The following is a 26,136-nucleotide window of genomic DNA, read 5'->3' on the forward strand; positions in this document are numbered from 1 at the left end:
TGTATAAATAATGAAGTGCAATTTTTCAGTGCGAATGTCTAATAAGTTCTATAACGATATCGAGCATGAAATGAACAAGACGAATACATGAAATCGGCAGGCACATTATACATGCAGTCAGAGATAAACAGGGCAATGTCATTAGCAACCTTGACGATAAAGGCGACAGGTGAATTCTATAGCGAACTATCACTTCCAAGAACAGTCATGTATAACTGCGACCAAACGTAGTTGCAGAAGCGTGACAATACCAAGTCCAACTACGAATGAAATGGGAAGGGCCCTGCAATAGGCACCCTCGCGAGCGAAAGCTTAGAGACCAGGGCATCGGCAAAAAAATTTGAAATATTTGATGGCCCACAGCCGTGCAACATGAAATTCTGTCAGTGCATGGCAGCGGCAGAACACACAGACATTTGCACTGCCATTTCATTTTCCGCTCCATGCCTGTCTGCAAAAAACAGAGAGCGTTGTCCAGACGTTTGCTCGATGCTGCTTATGTCCTGGGGAAAAGGGGCACAGGAATATGAAGTAACAGTGCATCTGCTTAAAGGCGGCACAAATATCACAATCGAAAAGCTTGCGACGGTTAATGTGATGTGCATGCACCTCAAGGATTCGGCGGTAGAGAATGCAAATAGGCTCGACCACGGTCATCTAGGACTGGTCGAGTATCACGAGCGTGCACGTATTGCACCTATTGGTTGCGCCGGACCTGGACGAACACATTTGAGGATGATGAAATCAGAGATGGAGCGGAAGAAGAGCAACAGCGCCAATGAGACAATGTTCAAGGTCCCCTTTAACACTCAGCTCTTTCCAGCGGGTGAACTAGAACCTCCAGAAAAGTAGCTTTTGCGAGAGCCTGTTGCAGACGTGGCGTCATCGAGGCCAACGAAAGAACACCCGTGCGCACTTCTGAAGAAGCTGCAAGTGCTCCTGTTTTTCCACTGGAAGCTGCATGTAGATTAGGCTGCAGTCCACGCACCGGCTTAGTAAATGAGAAATATTTCAGATTCAATACTGTCTTGTCCAGCATACTTCGAAACGAGCCCGTTCTTTGTTTACGTTCATGCGCACTTCCAGCTGAAGCTCAAGGCTATATCACCGCGAGGTACACACCAAGCGATTCTGCTCCCATGCAGGATCTATTGACGGATAGTGCAAAGGTCATGCTTCCTTGGAGGCAATATTTCGTCAAAAATGACGCAGGACCGACACCATTCGGGAGTTATCTTGTGGGCGAGAAAGCGGGTAGGTGGCCAGACTCACGTAGTCGTCCGTCACTGTCTGCGGGAGAAAAGCGGCTTCCACGGCCGAGACTAATGCGTCGACTGCAGGATTTGGCAGTTCTGTCAGCGTATTTGAGCCCCTCTGGCTTTCTGTCCAATACCAAAGCCTTCAAGCACACGGATCCGGCGTGCCCCCCGCTGTGTTCGGGCAACCAAAGTCGAGGCTCTGTCTTTTGGCCGAATACACGCCACATCGAGGCGCGAAGGCCTTGTGTGCGCAAAGCGATATCGGAAATGAAGACGACAGGGCGCAGCAACTTGAAAAGCCCACAGCGTGTCCAGGACAGCTGTGCGGCTGCGTAGTAGCCCCCACCGCTGCCGCCACCGTCTCAATTCCCGAGCCGGAACAAGGGGGCCAATCCCGCCACGCTCTTTACGTGGGCGTCGTGAGGCAATTACAGAACGACAGGCGCGCGCCGCGTGACCCAGCCCCTTTCGGAAGGCTTGATCCCTTCGGTCGGCGCTGCTGGATCAAATGGCCGCGATACATGCACGCGTGTCCCCCGAGAGGGGCAGCCCGTCGTTCTTTCTTACATGCTGCACGCAGGCTTGACGTGAGGCCTCTCATTGCCGACCCTTTTGTGCAGTGAGGCCACATGCCGGACGCATTTACGCACTTGTCTGCAAGGCACTTTTCACTGGCGCCTGCTCCAAAGCAAACACACAGACATGTATGTATGTATGTATGTATGTATGTATGTATGTATGTATGTATGTATGTATGTATGTATGTATGTATGTATGTATGTATGTATGTATGTATGTATGTATGTATGTATGTATGTATGTATGTATGTATGTATGTATGTATGTATGTATGTATGTATGTATGTATGTATGTAGACTAGCACACTCGTGTGAGTTCGATCAGTAGAACAAGGTGGCTTCAGCATTTCATCTTAGAACACGTTACGCGAATTTTTGATAGTTTGAGGTTAGTAAAATACTTCATTCTTCGGGCAGTATCACTGGCCACAAATAAAAGGGGGGGGGGGAGAGAAGTGAGACAGCGACAACTCGATGAAACAAATTGTGCGTGTAAACAAGCAAAACATTTTGCTTGTCAGGATAGGTGACATGCGAAATTGCGCAAGTGAGCTTCCCCGCACGTCTCGTTTGATGCAAAGTTTAGCAGGCGTCGCCAATGAAGTGGAAATAAGGCAGAAGCGGACGAGCTGGTGCCACTATCCTCGCCACCATCTCTTCCCCACTAGATCCTCGCTGCTTGCAAGCCTACCCTCGGCTCAATAACGACACCGTTGAAACCAACAAGGTGGAAAAGCCTACTTGCAGTTTTTCGCACATGCTTCGTCTATTCCTGTCAAGAGGAATGCAGCTTCTTTTGAGAGATTCCCGTGTATACGTACAGACCGTCTTTCGTTCAGAACCACCACGAGGGTTTCGGGACGAGCCTATAGCGCGCACTTTTTTAGGTACTGCAAGCTTTTCTCTGTCTCTTCCGTTGTTTTCATTTCTGTTTACTGCTACAGTTATAAACTCCTAAGCGGTTGCAATATATTCGCAGGCATCGCCGTCGGCCTGCCGCGACAACTTACGCAGGTTTTCTTAAATAAAACAGCAGCGATTGCGCGAAAGAAAGTATATGTTATAACACAACGGCATCTACATGTTCGCAGCGGCGTATGCAGAGACGGCGCGAGAACCACCACTGTTGATGAGAAGGCTACCTCTATATAGGGCACGCCCTGTGCATCATTAAGCACTCTTCTGTTAATTTTTATCTCAATGAAGGAGCATTTATTCTCCCCAAAGTCATTAGAGTGCATGCTTTGTCTGCTGCACGTGCCCGTGCTACAAACTCACTTGATTTATGGCGCATGCGTAGTGTGAAGCACTAAGCGTCGACCAAGGCACAAGACCCGGTCGCGTGAAATACTGCTCCGCGTCGCACGACGCGTTCGCCGCGCGAGCCTCGGAGGACGCTGAGATTGCACGCAGCGCGTGTTGCACGCGTCCTGCAGCGGCAGAGGCACACAACGTCGGCGCTTGAGAGGATTTCTGCCATCGCTATTTGTTTTACGTGGGTTGCGCGCAGCTAGTCTCCGGAGGTGTCGTATAGTGTTCGCACGCATTCGCCAAGCTTCGGGCGCTCTTTCGCGTGAAATATTTCTGGCACTCTTCTAGTTTAAAACGTAAGAAAAGAAAACAGATTGTACTGCCAACAGTTTCGTTCCCAGCGAACAACGGCTACTTTACTCAAAAGAGCAAGTTGGAGAACTCTACGAAGGAGACATGCTGCACGCCTTGGGATTACAGACGACTGGCTTAGGAAAAAAAAAAGTAAATGGAACCGGAGGAACCAGCCCGCAAAGAGTTTTAGCATATGAAAGAATATTTGAGCCCTTTGCCACCTGTTACTGTTTACGCACAAGGCAAGAAAACTGTGACAAAGAAAAGCAACTATTTATTCGGCAGGCGAGACTTGTACGTCCCACACGTGTGTGTCTTCGCAGCGCCGAACGGCCACAAATCCGTACGTGCGGCGCGGTTTCCGTGCTCGAACGGGCCGTAAACGGGTGGTCACGTGGTAGCAGTTCCACGCGTGCATAAAACGCGCACGCGCTCGTTTCCATGAAAAAGAGACGCCGCGAACGGCGTCGTCGTGCGCTAAGAAATGCTGCATCTTTGCGCGCATAGTCTCCCGCGAGGAAAGGTAATCGAACTATCCAGGCGCCTGCGGGGCGTCGCAACTAAGCGACACAACGAGTAATGAATTAAGAACACACGCCACCAGCTCACGTATAGACATAAGAGCCATTTCCCAGAAATAATCTCACCTTCTTTTCGTAGTAATTTCGTTCCTTTAATATCTTCGTTACGTTTGCTTCATCTAACAAAAGCATTCTTTGTTTCACGCCCCCATTCCGAAATTCCGGTCACTCTGTACATTTTTGATTTCATGTTATAATTTATGAAAATACATAACCTTCAATGAATTTCCCTGTTCTTGCTGCTGCAAAGTGTGTACACGGACCCGTGCCTGCGCACTAGCGTAGGCTATTGTCTCAATATCTTTTGCCCCATTGTGTGTGCATACTTCGAAGGAAATGAAGTAATCAGTTAGTGAGTCTTGAACGTTCGATCACTGCCAGCACCGTCATAGCTGCTTCCTATCAAATCAAAGACAAGACACGCGGACGAGGATGTATGCGTACTCGCAATACGCAGGCGGTACTGCGAGCACGCATTGCAAGGGCCCCGACGAGCGCAACACTTCATTGACTCTACACAGCAATGGGCTCCTTTAAAGCTAGCTGACGGGACATTGCAGAAGCATATTGCGCGAGCACATGAAGGCGAATGCTATACGGGCCTCAGGCTATGGGGTAGTCCAGGCCTTAGACGGCGCTGGACGAGTGGCTCTATAGTATATAGGGCGGTTGTGTAGTATGCGCACGCTTCTACTCCTTTCATTCTCCTCAACGTCGTCCGTAACTGTACATTCGCTCCCCTTCCGTCTTCCCTGGTGTCAGGCTAGAGGGCACCAGCTCAGGTCGACCACTGTGCCTCTCCTCTAAACTAAATATCCGTCATCCTCGCGCGGGTCCGCAGAAAGGAGCAGAGGATGACCGTAAAACCAGGATGAGCGATGCGATAATGTTTAAACTAGTGTTTAACCAGTAGCGTAGTCGCTCGATATTGCTACTAATGAAACATTGTGTGAGGCTGTGTTAAACAAGATATCTTGTAGCTTTATTATTTTGCTGGCACGCTTGTGAACGTCCTCTTATCCACACCCGGAAACCGGCCGTTGGCGGCCTACATCGTCAACTGAACAAAACTTGTTTTAATACTAAAAAAAGAAGAAAATAAATGTTTCAGAAGAATGAAACACAGAAGAGGGGTGATCCAAATACTTATGGGACCTTATCCAGCAGTTCTTTTTTTTTCTCATATTTTTATATTAGAAATCGGCAGCATATATGACAGAGGGGACAAGGGTGTTCAAGATTCTAATTCTTTAGGATTCTCGCGTTCGTGGCGCGTGTGACACGGGCGAAGATACGGTATTCGGAAGGAAAGCAGATTCAGTCGGAGGAGAAGAGGAAAAACAAAAATAGAAAATGAAGAGCGCGGTCGTACTGCGCGGATCTAAAGTGTGCTCGGCCATGCGTAGCTGATGCTCGTAATACGAGCGCAAATACGGCACGTATAGAAGGAAAATATATTCGCGTGAAAATACGAAGGAAAGGTACGGAGAGCGAAAGAGAGAGAACGGAAGAGAGAAAGAAAATACTAAAACCGAGAGCACGCTCGTCGTGCACGGATCTCCACGTGTGGTCGGCCGTAAATCTGCGCGCCCGGGGCCGGCGGCGATGACAGATAGCTGCTCCCCCCCCCCCCCCCCCCCCCCCGTTCTCGGTGGCCCGACAATCGAGCCGCGCGCTCGCGCGAGCGAGCGACCTGCAGCCACGGCCAAGCCGCGCTGATGAATGCGCGAGCTAATTGAGTGACAGCTGCAGTCCGTTCTGCGGAAGCTGCGCGTCGCAGCGCACGCTTGGCCGTTGGGACGCGCTCGACGTCTACACGGCGGCGGAACGGGGAAGCGCCTCATTATCGGCTCCGCTCGGCCCTGGGAAGCAGCGTAGCGCGTGCAAAGCGCGTGCCGCTGCAGACTGCGGCCAGACAGTGAGCGGAAGCTGAGCTCGCGTGCGTACAACTCTCCAAGAGCGCGCAGTCGTGCCTCATTGCTGTGACACTCGTCAATGGGCAGCCCTTGAATTATGGCGCGCGTTTGCGTGGAATTTTCCAGTGGATTCGTCATCGTCATCATCCTGCCACCACCGGCACTATACCACCACCAACATCATCGTCATCATCCTCATCGTTATCATATCCACGCAAGGACGGAGGCCTCTCCTATTGTAATCTCCAATTACTCCGGTCTTGTGCCTGCCTATATACCCAGCATCGCACGCCTGCAAATTTCTGAGTTTCATCGCACCACTTAGTTCTCTGTCGCATCCGACTATGCTTTCCATCCCTTGGCACCCATTCTGTAAATCTAATAGGCCACCGGTTATCTGCCCCACGCATTACATGCCCTGACCAACTCAATTTCTTCTTTTTAAACTTCCGTTTGCTCTCTAATCCACACCACTGTTTTCCCATCCCTTAATGTTGCATCCAGCGAATTAATGTCTCGTTAATATATAGACTAGATTAGGGACAATGGAGCGAGCGAAACGTAAACAAAGTCCACACAGGGCCATTCACTTTGTTTCGTTAATGTAGACATTAGTGCCCGGATGTGAACAGAACTTTGACTTTCCAGCGAACGTCGGCACAGCTAGTCTCTGACTCGCACGTATCAAGCTATTGTCCCGAAGTCTTTGTGATACAGCGTTAAATCTAATCAAATGTCTGGCCAGTTGGGCTTAATGCGCAACGTGTCTTGACTGCATGGGATACCGCAAGCCAAAGATGTTTCCTCTGTGCCCAGTGTCACGAATCGAATACGCTTATCATGGGATGAAAACGAATAAGCCGTCTCGTGCAACGAATGAAGACAGTAACGCGGACAAAAAATAAAGGGGGGGTGGAGGGCGGGGGAGGAATGCTATTTGATTTCTTAACCATACTACGTGACTGCAGAAACTGAGGCTGGGGAGAGGTGCAGGAACAATGAAGGTAATCAGGAAGAGTTGTGCAAGTAACACGTTGGTTGGCGGACAGTCCCAGTCTATACGGGACTATAGCGTGATCACGTGCAGCGTTTCTTACTAGTTTCGAAGGCGCTCCGCCAAACGCTTCCTCTGGCGGTGTTATTTAATTCGTGTCGCTGAACTCCTTGCCATTAATGTAGTACTTTATCACTCCGGATCCATGGTGTATTTTCATGGAAATGTACTAAACCAAGTGCCTCCCTGCGGCTTGGAAATCGGAAGTCGTAGCAAACGCCACAAGATTTCTTTAGCTCCCACGTGCTCAGGACCAATCTTCGAAGAGGCTTTGAGTCGAGAAATATGTAGCGTTGTGACTCATTGCTCTCTTGATGAAAGCGCATAAGCGTTTCAACTGGCTGGAGACGCGTGCTTCTCCGCCACTTCCTGCGGAATCCTATACCAAGACAACACATCAAATACTATACTGAACGTAGACTTCGTAGTGACCACAGGACACGAGTCCCTTCGAGGAGACCGGCGTGCCACCCGGGCGCTCGCAAGAACGAGGCGACTCAACTACATCGGCTCCAACGCTAGAAACTAAACAGACGCGTATACCTACACCCCCACATGTTCCTCTCAAGAGAAGAAGTTGTGGCATGGCACCAACATCAGACAACCATATATTTGTACAAAGAGCCCTGGAAGAGTAAAAAAAAAAAAAGAGGGATTACTACGTCCACGCCTCAGCCTTCTTACCGCTATATGCACCCTGGCCTCCCTGTGCCCACTACGCATCACTATACCATCCTACATGGGAATGTCTCTAAAATGACATGGTATCCAAGTAAGTGACATGGTGAGGCACTTCTGTCTTACCATAGCCTTCGTGCCCTGATATTGAGAAGCAGTCTCAAGAAGACCGCCGAGATAACGCCCGAACTTTGCTGCCGAGTTGAGATGAAGCGTATAGCGAAAATTTACAATACCATTCATTTCCCATCATGAGGCCAAATGAGTCAGAAATAGCAACCGCTTGGTGATGGCATGTCGGTCGATGACTTCCACGGTAGTCATTGATAATAACCACGTGTGCAAATTAAAGAAAAAAAATAGAGAAAAGGCACCACTCCAGCTTAAGGAAGTGAAGCTAAATTATCACAAAGGCAGTCGTACCAACCTTTTTGCTTTGCTACTGCGGCACTTTTGTACAGTATGACGTTGTCAGGCGTTGGTACGCGCAACCGATGACCCAAGGACGTGTTATAAGTACTCCGGATACTGTGAATACGGCGAAAGCTCATCATCTGCTGCAATTTTGTGCTTGCGTATCTTTACAGCGAAGCTGTTAGCCTCTCACTGGTCGGCATTTTTCGTGTCCGTCCGGAACAAAAATTATCGTCATCAGCAATGGCTCATGCCCGCTAAGGAAGCAAAAATGCAACGGCTCACCTCCCTCGTAATGCAGAGGCTACAAGCGCTCAGAAAACTGAAGCGAACAGTGCATGCATTCATTTAAATCACCCATACAACCAACAGGAGAGCATACGTTTCAATAAAGAACAAGCTTAAAACAAGCATCTGAACTATCAATAAACCTCAGTAGTTGTAGTGGTGGTTTTGCAACAGCTTCGCTCGACATCCACTTTCGCGGGGCCGGGAGGGCAAGTCAATTCTTTCTTCAGATAATACATATGCACAGTACCTTGATTTGGTTCCTACAGCGCTCCATTAAATCGAATTAAGCGATGTCGAGCCCTTTCAAGACAGGTGTAAACAGTTATTAATGGCCTTACCCCCGTATTCAGAAATGCGTCTTGAAGCTCATGCTTGACTTGATATAAATGTCGCCTGGACGTGCCCAGGAGGCTCATTGCGTTTCCTCGGCGCGTTCACGACGGGCGTAATTTAGATCTAGTCAAGCATGGGTTTCAAGTTAAGATGCATTTCTGAATACGGGGGTTAACGTCGGGGCCGTGACTCCTTGGTGTTATTCATAAAGGTTTTCCGTGATGAAGTCGGCCAAGGATTCGCCGAGCTGTGGCACGGAACCCATCAGGGGAGCGTGATCCACTCTTCACACGAGTTTGGTTGGAGTGGTAGGGGTATATTGGTGATATGCTGTCTTATTTTCTGCAGCGTGGCTGGGCATTCCCAAAAGAAGCGTGAACGTTCCGCATCATACTCCAAATTTTGAGCACGTGGGCGTGCCAGTGTACAGAAAATATTGCTCAAGGAAGCACGAGAAGCCATCTCCGAGCGCAACTCTCCGCTGCTCCCTGAACAATGTGAGGAACCACGTGACCGAAATGAGGCAGGATCTCAGTCGCACTCTGAACTCGAAGGTGAGAGCACTTCCGAGCACTCCGAATAAACCAGGCGAATGTGTTCCGGTAGCTCTATACCGACGAACCTTATGTAAATCGCCTCGCCAAAGCGACCTGAATGCTCGAAAGTGACAAGTCTAATGCACCAATAGAGAGGTCAGACTCAAGCCCGATGCATGAAAAGCACGCGTACTGGCTGGTGGGCAATGTCTTTGCAAATACGCTGTCGCAGTAAGCGAACGCGACCTGTACGGCTGGATATTTTACATTGTTCTGCCTTCCCTTTTTATTAAGTCTTGCTGCGAGTACTTCATTAATGTAAGAGCTCATACGCGATATGACTCGCACCCGTCCTCTACGTCCGCCCAGTCTTCAGTGTGTGCAAGAGCGATTTTCAGAGTTCACACAGGGGAGTAGAGGCGTGGTAAAACTTGAGAATGATGAGTCAAGCCTGTCAAGGTACTTGTGAGTCCCTTTAACGGTGTGCTGTTAATTTCTCAAGCCAGTAATTAATTAACAAGGTTGCAGAAATTTTGGAGGCGGGGTCGGTACCACTATAGGATAAACATAACGTTGGCACTCCAACGTCGGTCCGCAACGGAGCTTATCCTCGTAAAGGTGTTACAAGACCTCTCCCATGTTGAAAATTGACAAGGTGCAATTTTCCAGGTAGTCAGTAGACCTATAGTTTAGCTACAGTGGCATATCACATGGCGTCATAGTACGGGCGGTCTTAGCCATTCTGGGAAACCGGAATTTGCTCCTCGCTAGCTACAGGTAAGCGTTCATTATTATTCGGCGCCGTACGTTTTCAGTTCCATCAGCTTTGCGTCCCGAAGCTATTTATTCTCAAGGCTAATAGGGCAGTTCTGGTCGCGGGCAACTGGGTCATAAAAAGCGCAGGAGGGTGTCGAAATTAACTGCACCAGGCTTGGCGACTTCTCACTCTCCTTGGAACTATGTTCTTTTTTTTTTTAATCACATGCTCATCCGAGGAAACCAATGGGGAAATAGCTCGTGCCTTTTGACAAGGACAGCGCCACGGGAGATGGAGCCAAGAGAAATGATAACGCTACGGAATGGTAATTACTTGGTGGCACAACCGTAAATTATACCCGAGAGCTTATATACTGTGCACTAGCGAGCTTGCACTATAAACGGGATCATAAAAGACCATGACAGATTCCCAAACCTACACATGTGTCACGAGTCTGAAAGCGATTCGTCCAGAATGAACGAAATAATTAAGAACGAACGACTGTATTTGACGTTTCCCGTCAAATGCGCTGCTTCTCTGTCCCTTTCGTGTCACTATGTGCGCGTTACTGTAGTTGAACACATTCACACTTCTTCTGCGTTGATATTTAACAAAATCTACGCATACACAACTTCAAGTCAATGACATATTCTTGGAATTAGGCGTACGTAGTAAATCATTTATTTAGTACGTAGTAAATTAGTTACGCAGTAAATCAGGACCCGAATTCACAAAGCTTCTATTCGTAAGCACTCTTCGTCACTGACCGGGCGCCTTCGCTAATCATATGTCCTGCGTCAGGATTGGCTTAACTTCTCTCGCTCGAAATATTCTAGCGCCGTAAAAGAATTTTGTCAATACGGGCCCAGGCACCGAATTCACAAAGCTTTTTTCGTTCGTAAGTGACGACCGTCAGACGTTCGCCTTCACTGATCATATGTCCGGCTTCAGGATTTTCTCTTACGAGTAATTCTAGCGTAAGAGCTTTTTTTTTCGGGCCCAGGATTGACTTGAATTCGCTCTTAAGAACAATTTTGGCATAAGAGCGTTTTGCATATACGTGATTTGCTTTAACCACAACGCTTCAGTAAAACTTCGCCGATCCCCTGCTCTCGCACACATCCCGTTCGCGCACATCGGGTGTAAGATGTAGTATAATCGTCGTACTTTTCTTTCTTGTCGTTGTTCAGCGTCATGCCTTCAAGCGGAGCATGTTTGCACTCGCAACCTGCAGCCCCACAGAGTACGAGTGAAGTACTTGAGAAAGAAAAGCTTAAGTAGCAGTGACGAGGCTGGTGTAATCTGCATACATCATCTCGTATAACGGCGCTCACGAAACGTGCTTGGTCGCCGTGGACCGGTTTCGCCCACGCCAGTTGCGCAACGTTTAAAAGCCCGAATAAATGGCTGTTATTAACCGTAATTCATGACCCTGACTAATTGCTCCCCTCCCTATGTGAATAAGAAGCGCAAGATGTGAAACAAACAAGAGCAAAAGTTCCTGGGCGGCAACGAGAACCAAACCAGAAACGAGGAACTTAATCTGTCAGCTCTATAGTGCTCACTCATACGCTCCGAGAACACCAACGATGTGCAAGCAAACCGTGACACCGGACAAGTGTTGCGCTGGACGCGAGGATGAAAATGCTTCTATACTTAAGCGGATGTGTCGGAGCGATCAGGCTAGTGTGCCGTGAAGCACATTTACCAGGGGGAAATGCCATCCTCCGCTGTGCGCGGTTTGCGGCGAGCCAGTTTCAGCATATAGCGTTTAAATAAAGTTCAGCGATAGTCTAGCTTGAGTTTTTATTGCATAATACTCGAAGACTCGAGGAATTAAACTTTTTGTTAACCTGATCTTCATTATTTCAGGTTGCGGGCGCAATGCCCGTATAGCTGTTTAACTACCACGCTCGTCCAGAAGGTCAATCAAAAATTTTTATATTCTTTCATTCCGCCGAATTTTAGCTCATTTACGTTTCGAATAGGTGAATGAGTTACACGCGTGTTCACCTGTTGTAAAGAAAAAAAACTGTATCATGAGTGCGTGAGTACTATGTACCCAACTTGCCCGTAGCAAACTCTACTGCAGTTACCCGTTACGTTTCCCTATCGAGCTTAGTAAAAGACAATTATGCCGAAAAGGAAGGAAGTCCGCCCTCCACGCGAGTCTAGATTTCGAATGTAATAGACTGAATAGCTGATAAGGAGCTGAACGCAGAGCTTAAAAGACAGCGGATTGGCGCCGAAGTGAAGGGAACGATGTGAATGAATCACCAGAGTGATTCATGCTCTGCGAGGAAAGCAAAGAAGGTACGACCTGTACAATTAGGGCTTGTCTTTGGCGGTTAGGTGGAGACTGCTAGAACAAGCACAGATCGGGCTTGTGGCTTAGATGGTTGAGAAACTCCAAGCCTTTAGAAGGTCTGGAAAGAAAACTGTCGGCGAAAATATCGGACGAGTCGAACAAAGAATTGGGAAAGATAATATGATAATTTGCCACTTCACACTGCGCGAGCGATATACTATAGATGAGTTACAACGTTTTTAAATCTCGTGTAGAACCATTACTGTGATATTCGACACTGTTCATGAGAGGTTGATGTTATAGTGATTACCAGAATTTGCGAGCGTCTTCGTAATCCAGAACGAGGGCATGCATCACTTAGCTTGCGGAAGAACTGGCGTTCGCTCTCGTATAGCCCGTGCCTTTCTTTGTCTATTATTATTATTATTATTATTATTATTATTATTATTATTATTATTATTATTATTTAGATGTAGAAGCATGGGAAGGCTGTCTACGTCCGATCCGGCTGCCGAAAAATCCAAATTCGTTACCCAAGGAAAAATAAAAGAAGGAAAGCAAAGAGTAAAATATTAAAATAAGCACGATACACACCAACACAAGCGCACAAAGATTGTCTCATCTACGGACAACCAGCACCGAAAGCACGGCCAAGTAATTATATCACGGTCGCTCATTACGCAGGAGTGAAGGAATCCACATGAGTTTCTTCATATGCACATAAGGGGAAACACCAATACGAGATCAGCTCGTTAAAGAAGAAGCACAACGTAGAAGGAGAAACAGTAAGGAAATCCTTGTATAGGCAGTCTATAAAGCTACTCAACATCGCGGAGGGCGCTTACAGGTTGCCTCTGCTTATATGACCATGGTCCACGCGCTTTGCTCACTGTGAGAGGATGTGTGTCAGGGGTGTTCAAACTGTCACGCAGGCGGAACCGCTGTTGGTCATATTGAGTACATTAAATGATAATATGCCCCACCGAAGCGTCGTAGTTATCACAGTAACTTGTGCGTACGTTTATCGCGCAACCGTAAGTATGACTCGCTTAGTTGGCGCAGCGTTCAACATGATTTTTCACCATGCATGCTCTTCTGGCGAAAACAACATCGCAACGCGAACATGACAGGAATGTATACATGCAGACACACATGAGCTTATACATAGATGTAAGATATCATTAACAAGCGGCGCGTGAGATCAAGTAGTCGGAAGGCAGCGCTGGTATACGTCGGGAACCGTGCTCGAAAAAAGAAAAAAAGAATGAAAAAAAAACTCTTTAATTATTCGTAACAGAAAATTCCAACCCCTTCTGATGCCTGATGCTGGACATACCATTAGTGAAACTGGCCGCCCAATGGCAAAAAACATTTACGAACGATAAGCTGTGTTAATTTGAACCCTGTTTCGTGCTTCTGCACCTTTGAGCTCTGCGTGTTGTTAACTCTCGAAATGTCTTCCGACATCAGTAAATGCGACCAACCTGAAAAGTACCGCTTCTCTGCGAAGACATTTGGTCAAAATCGAAAAGTTACAGTGCAGTGAAATAAAAAAGAAAATACGAGAAAAGAAAGCAAAGAAATAATCTCGCGCGGAAAAGAAATTGAAGAGGAGGAAAACGACAGTCACAGCCTATAACGCGCGAAAGCGACGAAGAAATAAAACTCTCACTTCACCTCAAGTGTGCGGCTCCGCCCATGGCTCCCGTTCTTCAAGTTCGCGCCGCGACGAAGGGGTCCTCCAGAAAGCTCGACGACGGATCGGTGACGTCAGCCGGCGACAAGTCCTTTCGCAATGCACTGGCGCTGCAGAGGCTCGTCGCCGTCGTCCACTTGCGTCGCTCTTACGGTCGACGGGGGCGCCGCGCGACCACCGCTTCCTGTTCAGAGCGCGCGCGAGCCAGGCGTCGCGCGAGACGACGACCAGAGGAAGAAGACGTCGACAACCGACTGGCGGGCGGGCTGGCGTTTTTTGTGGTCGACGCTAAATTTGCCGCCGGTCACAACTCACGCGGGACAGTGCCATCTTCTCGCGGTAGCTATATTGCACGGGAAACAAAAGCGGAGACGAAAGAATAATGCCCCGCTCGGCATAAAACGACACGTGTAGCATGCAGGCACACGAGAAGAAGGAGGTGGAGGCGGTATGTCGTGGGCGGCGGTGGGAGTGATGCAGGCACGAACGACACTATGCTCCCGCGTGACGTTTAGGAGACAGTCGGAGCTCCGTCGTGGGAAAAAGACGACGAGGCTGCGCGTCGCGCTCGATGTCGGCGATGGGAAGGAAAGAGAAAAAAAGCAAAGACAAGAGGGAGACCGGCTCGCTTCGCGTATCGGTCTTATTGAGCATCCGCTCCTGGGCGAGCCGCCGAGTCGAACGCCGGCTGCGACCTGTTCGGGCGCTGAAGCTTATGCACACTCCTCCGTCATTGCAAAGAAAGTTTCGGAGGAGGGATACGGATGTGAGCTATAGGAGCGGGCGGGGGAGTTCCAGCTGCACGGGCGTCAGCGAGAAAAAAGAAAAGCACAATTCACGGGAGGAGCCGGAGGAAGGCGCGAAGGCGATACGCAAGACGTGTCGATCGCCGTCGTCTCTCGCTGTGGGGCGGCGAGTCGGGGTGCGAGGGCGAGGCGATGGCGAGAGAAGAGTGAGCGAGCCAAGTTGGACGCCGGAGAAGTCTTTTTTCCAAACGCAGCAGGCGCAACCAACGCCGTCCGTCACGGACCACCCAGCGGACGCCGCAGCGCGGGGGCCGAGCTACGCTGGCGGACGGTGCGTTGCCTCCCGCGGCGCTAAGCGCTTAGTAGTCGTCGGCACCGTCGTTGTAGTCGTCGTGGTCCGGCAGGCTCCTCGCCAGCCTCCTTCTCCCGTGCGGCCAGCGCCGCTGACGAATCCATCGGCCAAACAGCCGCGGTAGCGGCAAACGGCGTGCGTGTGCGCGCGCTGCGCTGCTGCTCACTCGCGCCGGGCCACCTGTGGAGGCGCACGACTTCCAAACAGAAGGGCCTGCTGCTGTCGGAGGAGATGCGTGCACCCCTCGTGGCGATCGCCGGGGGGCGCTAGCGGCGTCGGCGACGACGTTCGCTGGCCTAGCGAGAACCACCAGCAGCCGCTTGCTTGCACGCGGCTCGCCGAAGAGAGGAGCGCGAACGATCCGCCGCTTCTCCGCCTTGCTCCCGCTGCTCTCGCAGAAGACGACGCGTCGGGGACGCGGCTCGCCGGCTGCACCGTGCAAGTGTCTCGAGTGGGGGGGGGGGGGGGGGGGGGACAACCTCTTACCCGTGTTCCTCCTCTCTTACCACTTCATCTCGGGGAACCCCTTCCTCGTCCGGCTCGTTCAGCGGCAAACGTCTCTTTTGCTGCCTGCCTATTCACGACGTCTCTTACACATCGACGTGGGACGTCTGCGCGTGTCTGTCGTCGTTTCTGAGCAGGCCGAGCGCATCTCTGTCGTCTTCGGTGCTGGTGTAGCTTGCGTGGTGCAGCTTGCGAATCAGCCCCCGCCGCGGGGCTTCCGTGTCGCAAGAACCGAGGCGAATACGGACGCGCCGTGCAGCAGATGACGTCAGACGCGAACGACAGAAGAGATTGACCGCCGTTCGGGCTGCCATTATGAGCAGACTTCTCGTAAGCGAAGATTTACAGTGACTACGCGTGTGGCTCGACGCTTCTCGAAGAGCATGAACACGCTTAAGTCGTAGAGCGAGAAAAATAAAGTTCTGCGCGGAAGCTAGCCTTGACGTCTCAGTGTAGCATACGAAGAATGAAATTAATCACTTTGTTTCATTCCAATTGATTAGATTATAAATATTTTCGTACTGTTGTCACCTGCATTTGAGTGCTACTGTTGTTGCCACGATCAAAACGCGCTAGCGAGTGAGCACTGCTGCGAAAGCTGTTAGCTGACTAGACGACCACCGGTGGTGTAACTAATACTAGCTTATGTTTGGTAAATAAATGAACGAACTGTTGAGTCGCAAGGATGCGCTGTTATCAGTAATAACATAGACAGAAATAATCGTTTATTAAACAAAAATAAATAGGCAACCCTCGCCGTGCATTCGGTGGGCTGCCTATAGATTAAATTAAGAAGTCTGTTAGAGTCTTACTCCTAAGCAGGTACAACAGCAAGCTGTCGTAGATGACTTTCCGGTGGGCAGGAGCCCCTATCGAAAAGGTCCGTTAGTTTAATGTAACGACTGATCGCTGCATCCTGCTGCAAGGCTGATGTTTCTCAGCGTGAATTAGCCGGTGACGCGCTGTATATGCAGGCTCAGCCGAGTCGCAAGTGTCACAAGCTGGATACTGCTACTTGTCAAGGTATTTGACTCTGAACACAGGCGCGATTTTCGTGCCATGGTGCGGATGGGCGAAGTGCAACGCGTTCCCGGCGTGGAAGGACAGGAAGGAGAGGGTCATGGCCTTCGGGCAGAAGCGCTTGCAGGAGCAAAGTTTCAATGCTGTCGGCGCTGCAGAACACAATGGCGCGGGACAAGTGTAACGATTTAAGTTCCAATGCTATCCTTTTTCGCGTTTCGTCAGTGGTCCGAGCTGCGTTATCACCGCGATCGTCAAGCCGTGAGTGGTGCATGAATGATAAGAAAGGAATATAACCAGGCGAAAGGAAGGAAGGAAAAAGTGGAGAAGGAAGGCAGGGAGGTTAACCAGTTTTGCCTAACCGGTTTGCTACCCTACACATGGGAGCGGGATGGGGGGGATGAAAGATGGGAGGAGTCCTTAAATTATACCAGCCCTGAATTTCTCAGCAGAGATGGGCCGGAACGTATAATGCAAGGAAGTATTTCACTTGAATCTGTTCGTTTGTTATCGTCCACCGCTCGTGAGCGGCGGCCGCTCCTGACGATAGCGGTGGCAGGACGTCGCTTGGACCGCAGTCGAAGTGCGAAAGAGAATAGTATTGGACTATAATCACTACATTATGCTGAGCAAGAATTTTAGAATATATACTGCGGGAAAACAGACATCAGATGCTCTCTTGCCTAAGTACGTTGAGTAGCCTGGATCCAAAATGGACTTTGTAGATTGAGGCAGACGAACATATTTTCTTATACAGAAGAGGGGCGGGAGATGCGATACATACGGGCAATGCTACTAGATGGACTCCTCTGGTATGATAACGCCAAGCAGAATACTTATTTCTCCATTCAGCATCGACGTCTTTCCAGATGACCTGCTTATTAAACTCAACCTGCATGCTTATAGGCCTTAGGGTGTGAAGTAGCTATGCGAATATCGACTGGCATTGTATTGTATTGTATCGTATTCAATCTTTACTAAACGCATGTTTCTGAGACGCTGGCATCCTGGCTGTTGCCGGCAACTACTCCTGTTTTTGTTTTGTGATGACATTAGAGTAGGCACAAAGTGATGAAAAAAGAAAACTAACTAATTTAAATAGAAATTTAATCTAAAGAAAGATATTATTTGTAAAATACATTAAATCTACCATTCTAAAAAAAATGCAGCCACTGCACCCCTTTCGAGCTCCTCAAAAACATTACCCGGTTTATACCTAGTTATAACCTACAGTGTAAAACATCGGTCAACATGGCTACAGCGATAAAAATTCATTCGTGTGTAGTATGACCGAAAGATGCAACGATGTCTTGTCACTAGTAAAACCCAGTCCAACAGCCTGCCTATGAAAAATAGGCATGTTAGTGTTCCCCGTGGGGACCACTAAATATTGCTGAACTACTACAGAGGAGGAAAAAGAGACAGACGTAATTTCTTTTTTATGACAATTCTCACATGTTTCTAATTAGCCTGTTACAGCCAACAGTATACGTATACACGTATGTGCAAATTCCGCGCGGTTCAGACGTACATCACTTCATTTATAGACGTACCAGTTCAGTCCACTGTTAAAGCGAACACGTGACTCTGGAACGCGCGCGAACGCGTGCAGCAGCGCATCACAGGATTTCCTATAATAGTGCACATATCTGTACGCGGTATCCAACCATAGGTGCAGTCAGCACATTTGATCACGTAGGGTTTTCGCAAAGATGTAACGCGTACATTGTGCATGTTTCATCTGCTAATACGCCGTGCGCTTGTTCCTTGCCCGTGTGTGGGTGCCCTCATGCGTGTTAACGTTTAGTTAATGCTGTTGCAGTGAGTGCAAAGTATGTGATGTACCGCATACATTGCTAAAACAAAATGGCACGCAAATGAATGAATGAATTAATGAATTGAGAAATTAGAATAAGAAACAGGCTGAGAGGCATACCACCCGATAGGGCACAATGCCTTTCTGTGTTCGAAGCAGCGGCACTCGTATGGATGTATAAAGGGTCCCGAGAGAAAATATAGTGCGGACGTTAAAAAAGCGGCATGCCACCCGGAAAACACAGTTACTGGCGCACCCATGGCAACCAATCCCACCCCCACCATCGTCATAATAATCATTATCATCATCGCTGGCCACTATCAGTCTAATTAGGTCATCTGCAGGACCTAAGTAGCCTTCCCTTACAGATCTGCTCCTAACTTTTCATAACTTTTTCATAAGGTATTTCATCATCCTTCCCTTCGCGATGAACTTATCTCCCCTCCTCAATACATTTCACCAAGGTTAGATCACAATAACGAAGTTGGAATTCCATTATGTCAAACCAATGTCATGTCTCATTTATTCCTTCCGCGTACATCTGCTGAGTGGAATCGCCTACCCGCCTCAACCGCTACTATTGTTGACCATCAGAACTTCATGGCAGTATTAGATAACATTGTATAAGCAGGAGCATTGCATTCATGTTTTCGTACTACCAATTGTATCGCTGTTCTTGTATTACCGGAACACTGTATTACTGCACTGCATGCACCGTATTTCATTTTATTAACCAGCACACCAGGAACACTCAGATAGCATTGTATAACCGAGAGTCAATTCTGCTTCTGTACTATTAACCATTTTGCTGCGCTGTACTCTATTTTCTGTATTTAATGTAACCACTCCCCTCTTTAATGCCCCTGGCCCTGACGGTACACGAAATAAATAAATAAATAAATAAATAAATAAATAAATAAATAAATAAATAAATAAATAAATAAACCCAGACTTGCGTCAGCCACATACCTCCTATGCCACAAACCATGTATAGATGTCCGTATACTACTCTTTTGTCTGTTTTCCGTTCATTTCTCACCTTCGCTGGAGAACGGCTGTTTTCAGAAGCTACAGGTGAGGACCCGGTCTGCGGACACATCGCTTGCGCGGCGAGCCACAGGGTTGGAAGCGGGGGGCCCTCCTGCCGCAGTTATGCATTCACCTTGCGCAAGTTCCCACGTGTGTACCGCGTGCGCGTGCATACGATCGTTTTCGTGTGAGCCTTCTCCTCGCGAGGTATATGTATGATGACCTGCGGGACACGTGTGCCTCGGGTTAGTTCCTGGTGCGCAGCGTACATTGAAATCGCGACCTTTGCCCTCTTATCGGACCTGCCTTCTGGTCGCGCACATGCGTCGTAAAGACCGGTGCCGAAGAAACGACGGCCCCGCCCATCCGAACGACGCCAGTCGCTGCCGCGACCACCGGTATCTTTGAAGATTTTCGTGGCGCAAAAGACGTTTACCATTTTTGTTTTTTATGTGACCTTTAATCTTCCTTTTTTAAAATTATTTGTTACACGCTGCTTCTAATTCTACACTCTCTCGTCCAGCGGTATACGGTGAGTTTCCAGCGGCCAAATTAAATTCAACGAGCCACCCGTAATGGTTGCAGACTCGCCGGGCAGATTCAAGGACACCGGAGAAAAATGTCGTAACGGTTAGAACGGCGATTTCTCTTGCCTGTTTAGGATTCTACAACAAAGAAAGCAGGGTCTTGTTGCATCCACGACTTTATTGTGCGATGATCATTGTGACAATAATGTGGCGGAAGAGATCTCAACATTTAATTAACAATAAAACAAATTCTTACATTACGATAGTGATTGCGATAGCTGCGGTCTTTACGTGTGTAAAAAGAAAAGAAAGGGAAAACGCAGCCTTAGATATAGGCTTAGTGCGCTACTTGTGGTATAATGTGTAAGTGCACCGAATGGCGCCTACACTTTTGCAACGTGGGGTCACACTACAGACTCAGAAAAATGTTCTCTCACTGTTTCCAGAAGAGGGTTATAGCGCCGAAAAAACACAACACACAGCAAGCGAGACGGGACAGGCGCAACTTCCAACTGTTTATTCACCGCGTATGCGAATGAATATGAGGTCAAACAAAGATGGATAGCAAGAACCACACATGCGCACGAGGTTTTTACAAAAAGCGGATAAAGATAGGTGAAGTACACACGTATCTCACGCCCGTGTATCTAAAAAAGCAGTTTCATTCTTATAAATGGAGATAGATGGGGCGCTAACACAATCGCTACAGTTTCTTTCAATATAGTAGGCCTCCAACAGTTCACGGGCTGTCTGGTCCTTACTTCTGTTTAAAACCTTTGTTTCTTTCAGCCTTGCCACACACTTAATCTTCCTTTCTTCTCCGCAGGCTTTACAATGATGCGGCTGATGAGAACCAGTACCATTTTTTAAATCGCGATTATGTTCCGCTAATCGGTCATTAATACAACGGCCGGTTTGTCCGATGTACTTCTTTCCACATGTGAGAGGTATCTGATATACGACACCCACGGCACATTTAACAAGCGACTTCAGTTGGAACAGTTGGAAGTTGCGCCTGTCCCGTCTCGCTTGCTGTGTGTTGTGTTTTTTAGGCGCTATAACCCTCTTCTGGAAACATGCACCAACTAGCCCCCCAACAAGTATTACTCAGTTCTCTCACTGAACGTTTTACTCAGGCAGTAACGCACAGAGCAATAAATATTTTATTAGGCAGGTAGCTCCATCGAATAATGAATTTAAGTGATGAACGCAGACCCAGCGGAAATGATGATGATACCAATTCATGACTCCCTGATATGTGTTGTCAAGGCCAGCATGAGAATCCTGTTCAGGCAGAATTCTAATTTAGATGTCAAAAGCTCTCTCTTTGTCTGTTGCTAAATCGGTTCTAAGAAGCATATACCATATAGTTAAGATGTATTCTCGCGCTCTGTCATCTCATTACAACAGTGTGCGAAGTTACGAAAGCGCTAATAAATACGTCAGGCATGCGCACTCGTCTAAAAACTAAAAGCATGACAACTACATTTGCTCTTCCTTTCTCACAACACGTTTTCATTGTTTCCCTCGTTTCACCAGAAAAAGCACCCTTCTCTTAGCCAATTTGTGTCCTTCCTGTCTGCAGTTATCTCTTTCTCGCCAGCCGAATGGGGATCTGCAAATGCGAATGGTGCAAGACAACGTGACAGACCGCTGTTCTCTCCGTGACTTCTTTTTATGTTTTTTGTAAACGGAGCTGCCTGCAAAGAGCATGAGATCACGGAGAGGTGAATATAACACGGTATTGATTTGGGCGAGTTCGAACACCGAATTCATGGCAGGCTACCAGCGAGTAAAGGTGGCTAGCTACAACAGCACCGACAGAAGTACGCGCAGCACCGTCTGTATCTATATTTGAATTATCAACACAAATTTATAATCCGAGGGATGCAAAGATAACAGCTACAAAGAACAAAATAAAATCAATAATATATATGCACTGGCACACGTAGATTGGATACGGCACACACAGTTGCTTATCGTACCCTGGCTATCTAGAAAGAAATGCCAGCTCCTTGTAAGAAACACTGACGCCTGCTTATGTACGAATCGATTAGCCCCGCTACCTGCATTGTCTCGACAATTTCACGAGTAGCTTGGTCCCCGCTCTTCGCCAATACAACGACCTGCGTTGTCGAAAGCTCCGTGATCTACGGCCTTAGGTCCATAAACGCGACGGCATGCAGCCCACGCGCACCTCATGAGTGACCTCGAAAGACTGACTGCAAGAGGTGTTCCAACATTCGTAGTGCGTGTGCAACGTCCTGCTCAAGAGTGTCGGCCCGGTGCCAAAAGAGAAACAATATCGCCATCTAATGTACCTGAAAACACTGAGCACACACGTGCCCTTGAACCGAAGGTCAAGGAAACTGTCAGCATAGCCAAACAACAAATCGCTAATGACCGGTGCTATACACTATCCGGCGCAGATTTCTCAGCACCGCACTTTAAGAAGCCGTATCTTCAATTCTAACGCCAAAGAAACGGCGCTGAAAGAATCCATGGCACCCTCGACCCACAAGAGCAGCTCCTTTTATGGATAGGAGTATAGAACAAATTGCTCATATAAATTTTTTAAAAAATACGTGGGAACTTTCATCAGACGTATCTCTCAATAACCTAATTCCTAGGAATGTGTGTTACGAAAGAACGTACATATACTGTACACTTCCCTATACTGTGCATTTCAATATGCTGTACACTCAGCAGTGCTGCTCGCAATTGGTTGCTGGCGATAAGCTCAAAGATTCAGCTACAATAAAACTCCAGAATCGAAACGAGTGAGCTTCGAAGACTGCTTAATTCGCAGAAATGTAACCGTGCAACCTCCTATACTTAAGAAGAGTCGCTAGCACGACGCGCAGCTCTGATGACTGTTCCTATGCAAAAACGCTGCTTTCCGTTTTTAACATTAAAAGTATTTTCTTAAGTGCTAAGCGAACGCGAAACCTCCTTTATCCCGCGCGCTCTCCGCTGATTTGCAAAGAACCTGTTACGTGTTTACTCCTTTAGCGCTCTATCGTCTGAACAAAGTACGTGAACAGCTACAAGTTGTTTCCTTCACGCAGCAGAGAAGGAGCAATCAGGGGGGTGGCCTCTGCCGAAGAGAAGAAAACAAAAGAAGGCGCCGTGCGGAAAAGTTGCCCGAGAAGCCGCCAAGCGTTTCGAAAGAGCGCGCTCCGAGTAGTTACATGCCCCTCTGGCGCTCTGCTCTTATCAGGCGCGGCCCAAAACAAGACGCACCCCGGCATCGACAAAGCGCGCCCGGGTGGCCCTTGCCGCAAGCTGCTCCGGGATGCCTTCTCGTGGCCCGTATCGGGAGCTAGAAATGGCGCGTACTTAAGCGAAAAGAATAAGAGCAAAAAAAAGCTGTCAGAAGAAAGGAGAAAGCGCGGTGTGCATTGCCCATTCCTGCCGCAAGTTCTTTTCATTCGAAGCTGAATAGGATTCCTGCTAAACAGTCCTTACAGAGCACGCTGAAAGCTGCACTCGAAGTCCCCTAGGAAGCGTTAATCACCGCCCTAATGGACTACGGCTGTAAGAAGTGGCCAGTGTGATTTCGGTGCGGAACTTCAGGTTGAGCACCGGCGCGGACGCTTTGGCCGAATTGGCTGAAGGAGCTTCGGCTGCAGCGGCCTCTGGATTCAGAGCTCTCGTGAGTGAGCCACGGAATGCTGATGCTGATTGTGAGTGAGTGAGTGAGTGAGTGAGTGAGTGAGTGAGTGAGTGAGTGAGTGAGTGAGTGAGTGAGTGAGTGAGTGAGTGAGTGAGGGAGTGAGTGAGTGAGTGAGTGAGTGAGTGAGTGAGTGAGTGAGTGAGTGAGTGAGTGAGTGAGTGAGTGAGTGAGTGATATGGAGACTAAGTTACTGAGTGAAAGAGCTTGGGCGTATGCAAATGAGACAGCGATATAGGTGAAGTGGCACGGAAATGAGAGCTTCTTGGCCAGTGCCCAAGTCGTGTACCACTTCCCGCGACTGCAATTTTGTGTGTAGTGTGTCTTGCGGCCATTCTTAAATATGCGGCTTTCTAACGTGCGAACCGTGAGGAACGGTATGAGAGCGCCTTCAGTAAGGAAATGATGTCTACAAAGCTGCTCTGAATCGCTCAACCTTAAGTTACCCGTTAAGCTGCTAAACTGGGAGAAGATACATATGAACGGACGCCGACAAACGCTAACGCTAACTTCCGAGTAACCTTTACTACATAGCACATGCTACAGTTAGCACGTGATCCGTATAGTGTGAATATACATTATTATAGGCTTCGTCGCCAAAAAGAAAAATCATGATATACGAGGCACGCTGTAGTGGGGGACTCCCGAATAGTTCTGACCATCTGTAGCTTTTTAACGCGCACCCAATGAACACAGTACACGAGCATTTTTGCATTTTGCCCTTATCCAAATGCGGCCGCGCAGCGGTCGGGATCGAACCCGCGACTTCGAGATCAGCGGCGCAACGCCATAGCGTTGCCCATAGCCAGTAAGCTACCGCGGCGGGTTAGTGTGCATGTATTCTGCATGAGCTCTGCATGCGCTCAGTGTGCAGATAGCACACCAATATAGAAGTCTTTCACAGAAATTGGAGCTCTACTTTCATTAGCTGTGACAAATCACGGCCCTGTTTCCTCGTGGAATGGGCATTTTCCCCAGCCCGATCAGTTCGCAGCGTAGCTACTGCATGCCTAACATATAGGATAAGTCACACATTTACAAGAAGATTTTCAATAAATAGAGCATGAGGTGTGCTCCTAAAAGGCTAGGAACGGGATTGGCCGCTAGCTATGCGTGGTATTCTACAACGCACAGTTTCTTTTTTCTTTCTTTCTTCCTTTCTTTTTTTGTAAGTGCGTGTTGGGTATTTATTTTCCTATGGTATCTTTACGCTCACTAACTCTACTGACCCTTGAATTCTTGAACATTATTTACGGACGTCACCTAGCTGCCCATTTGAGAGGAACAGAAAACACAAAGCTCGAAGGCTTCCGAGAAACTGAATTCTACGCACTCTCCTTGTGACGTCGTATAGAGAGGCTGGCGCTCCCGCCGGAAACCATCATCAACCGAAGAAACTAGCAACTTGCGAAAGGTGGCTGAATAAGGTTTTTCGATTGCAGTCTGCGATGCTTGACTTTGTCTTCCTCCGCCATGCGAGTGCCGATGAACCGGCGGCCACACCGGCACGTCACATGCAGTTACGAAGGCAGATCCGTAACGTACGTATTTCATAAACCATTAGTTAATCCGGGCACAAAGAAACGAGCGCGTTTGCTGCGCCTCCGTGCGAACAGAGCCGTCACGCCATCACAAACACCTCCGTTCTCCGCTCAGCGCGCATGCAAATGCGGGGGGCATATATTTTCCTCGAGACACTGGCGTCGATAATCCTCCTACGACGACTGCTCGTCCCACACGCGGAGGGTTCGGCGCGTATCGCACGCCGCAAGTGTAGAGCGAGGAAACCCCGGCCACCCCTTTAAGGAGGCCTCAACTCCCGCGCGACACTGGCCCCGCCCGAGACAATGGAGTCGTAAAGAAGGACCCCCCGGCGCAGTGCGGAATTCCGCGTGCATGCGTACGACACCACGACGCGCGCCACGGGGGTTGACACGCAGGTCTGGGACTCGATTGCGGCTCCCAGGGCGCACTGTGGTCCCGTGCGGACCACCTGCTGTCGAGGCCTTCGAAAGCATTGAAACCTGACCTTCCCTCGAAGCCTTCGACACCGGTGGCGGGGTGCCACGCAACAGCTCGCCCGAAGGGCGAGAAGCTTTACGCATCGCATTGTGTCGCGCGGTTTTCGGAGGCCAACTATTGATGGCACCGGCGATCCTATACCGTCGTCTGCCCTGCTCTTCTCAAACGCACCGTCAGTCGATATATCACGTTCCTCGAAACGTGCTTCGACTTAGAACTTCCGGTGTCACCTAATAACGAGGAGAGATGGTAAAAGTGTGAAAATTTATAACGGAAGCGCACGACAAGGTGCGAAGGATAAAAAGGCAAAAGAAGAAGTAAAAACAGCAGTAAAAAAAGAAAGACATTCATGTCGATTTCTGGCTGTCGTCATCGTCGATTCGACGATGCTGCATCGACATCAGCAACGACGACTGCTGAGCGTCGTCAGCATGACTACG

General features: G+C 48.6%; 2 protein-coding genes across 5 annotated transcripts in view; one reads left to right on the top strand and one right to left on the bottom strand.

The window, feature by feature from the left end:
- Positions 1-15,743, bottom strand: part of LOC142572121 (ADAMTS-like protein 4) — a 71,150-nt gene extending 55,407 nt beyond the window's left edge. For both annotated transcript variants that reach the window (XM_075681011.1, XM_075681010.1), the window contains exon 1: positions 13,989-15,743. In XM_075681011.1, the coding sequence (XP_075537126.1) occupies positions 13,989-14,011 (23 nt within the window). In that variant the 5' untranslated portion in view covers positions 14,012-15,743. The remainder of the gene's footprint in view (positions 1-13,988) is intronic.
- Positions 1-26,136, top strand: part of LOC142570884 (acetylcholinesterase-1-like) — a 162,002-nt gene that overhangs the window by 102,284 nt on the left and 33,582 nt on the right. Inside the window, exon 1 of one of the 3 annotated variants that reach the window (XR_012825707.1) lies at positions 23,252-23,656. The exons of the other annotated variants lie outside the window; for them this stretch is intronic. The gene's annotated coding sequence lies outside the window, so the exon portion shown is untranslated. Of the gene's footprint in view, positions 1-23,251; positions 23,657-26,136 lie in introns of those variants that run through there. 3 annotated transcript variants of the gene reach the window in all.

This window comes from Dermacentor variabilis, chromosome 2 (genome assembly GCF_050947875.1).
Source record: "Dermacentor variabilis isolate Ectoservices chromosome 2, ASM5094787v1, whole genome shotgun sequence".
Lineage (NCBI taxonomy): Eukaryota > Metazoa > Arthropoda > Arachnida > Ixodida > Ixodidae > Dermacentor > Dermacentor variabilis.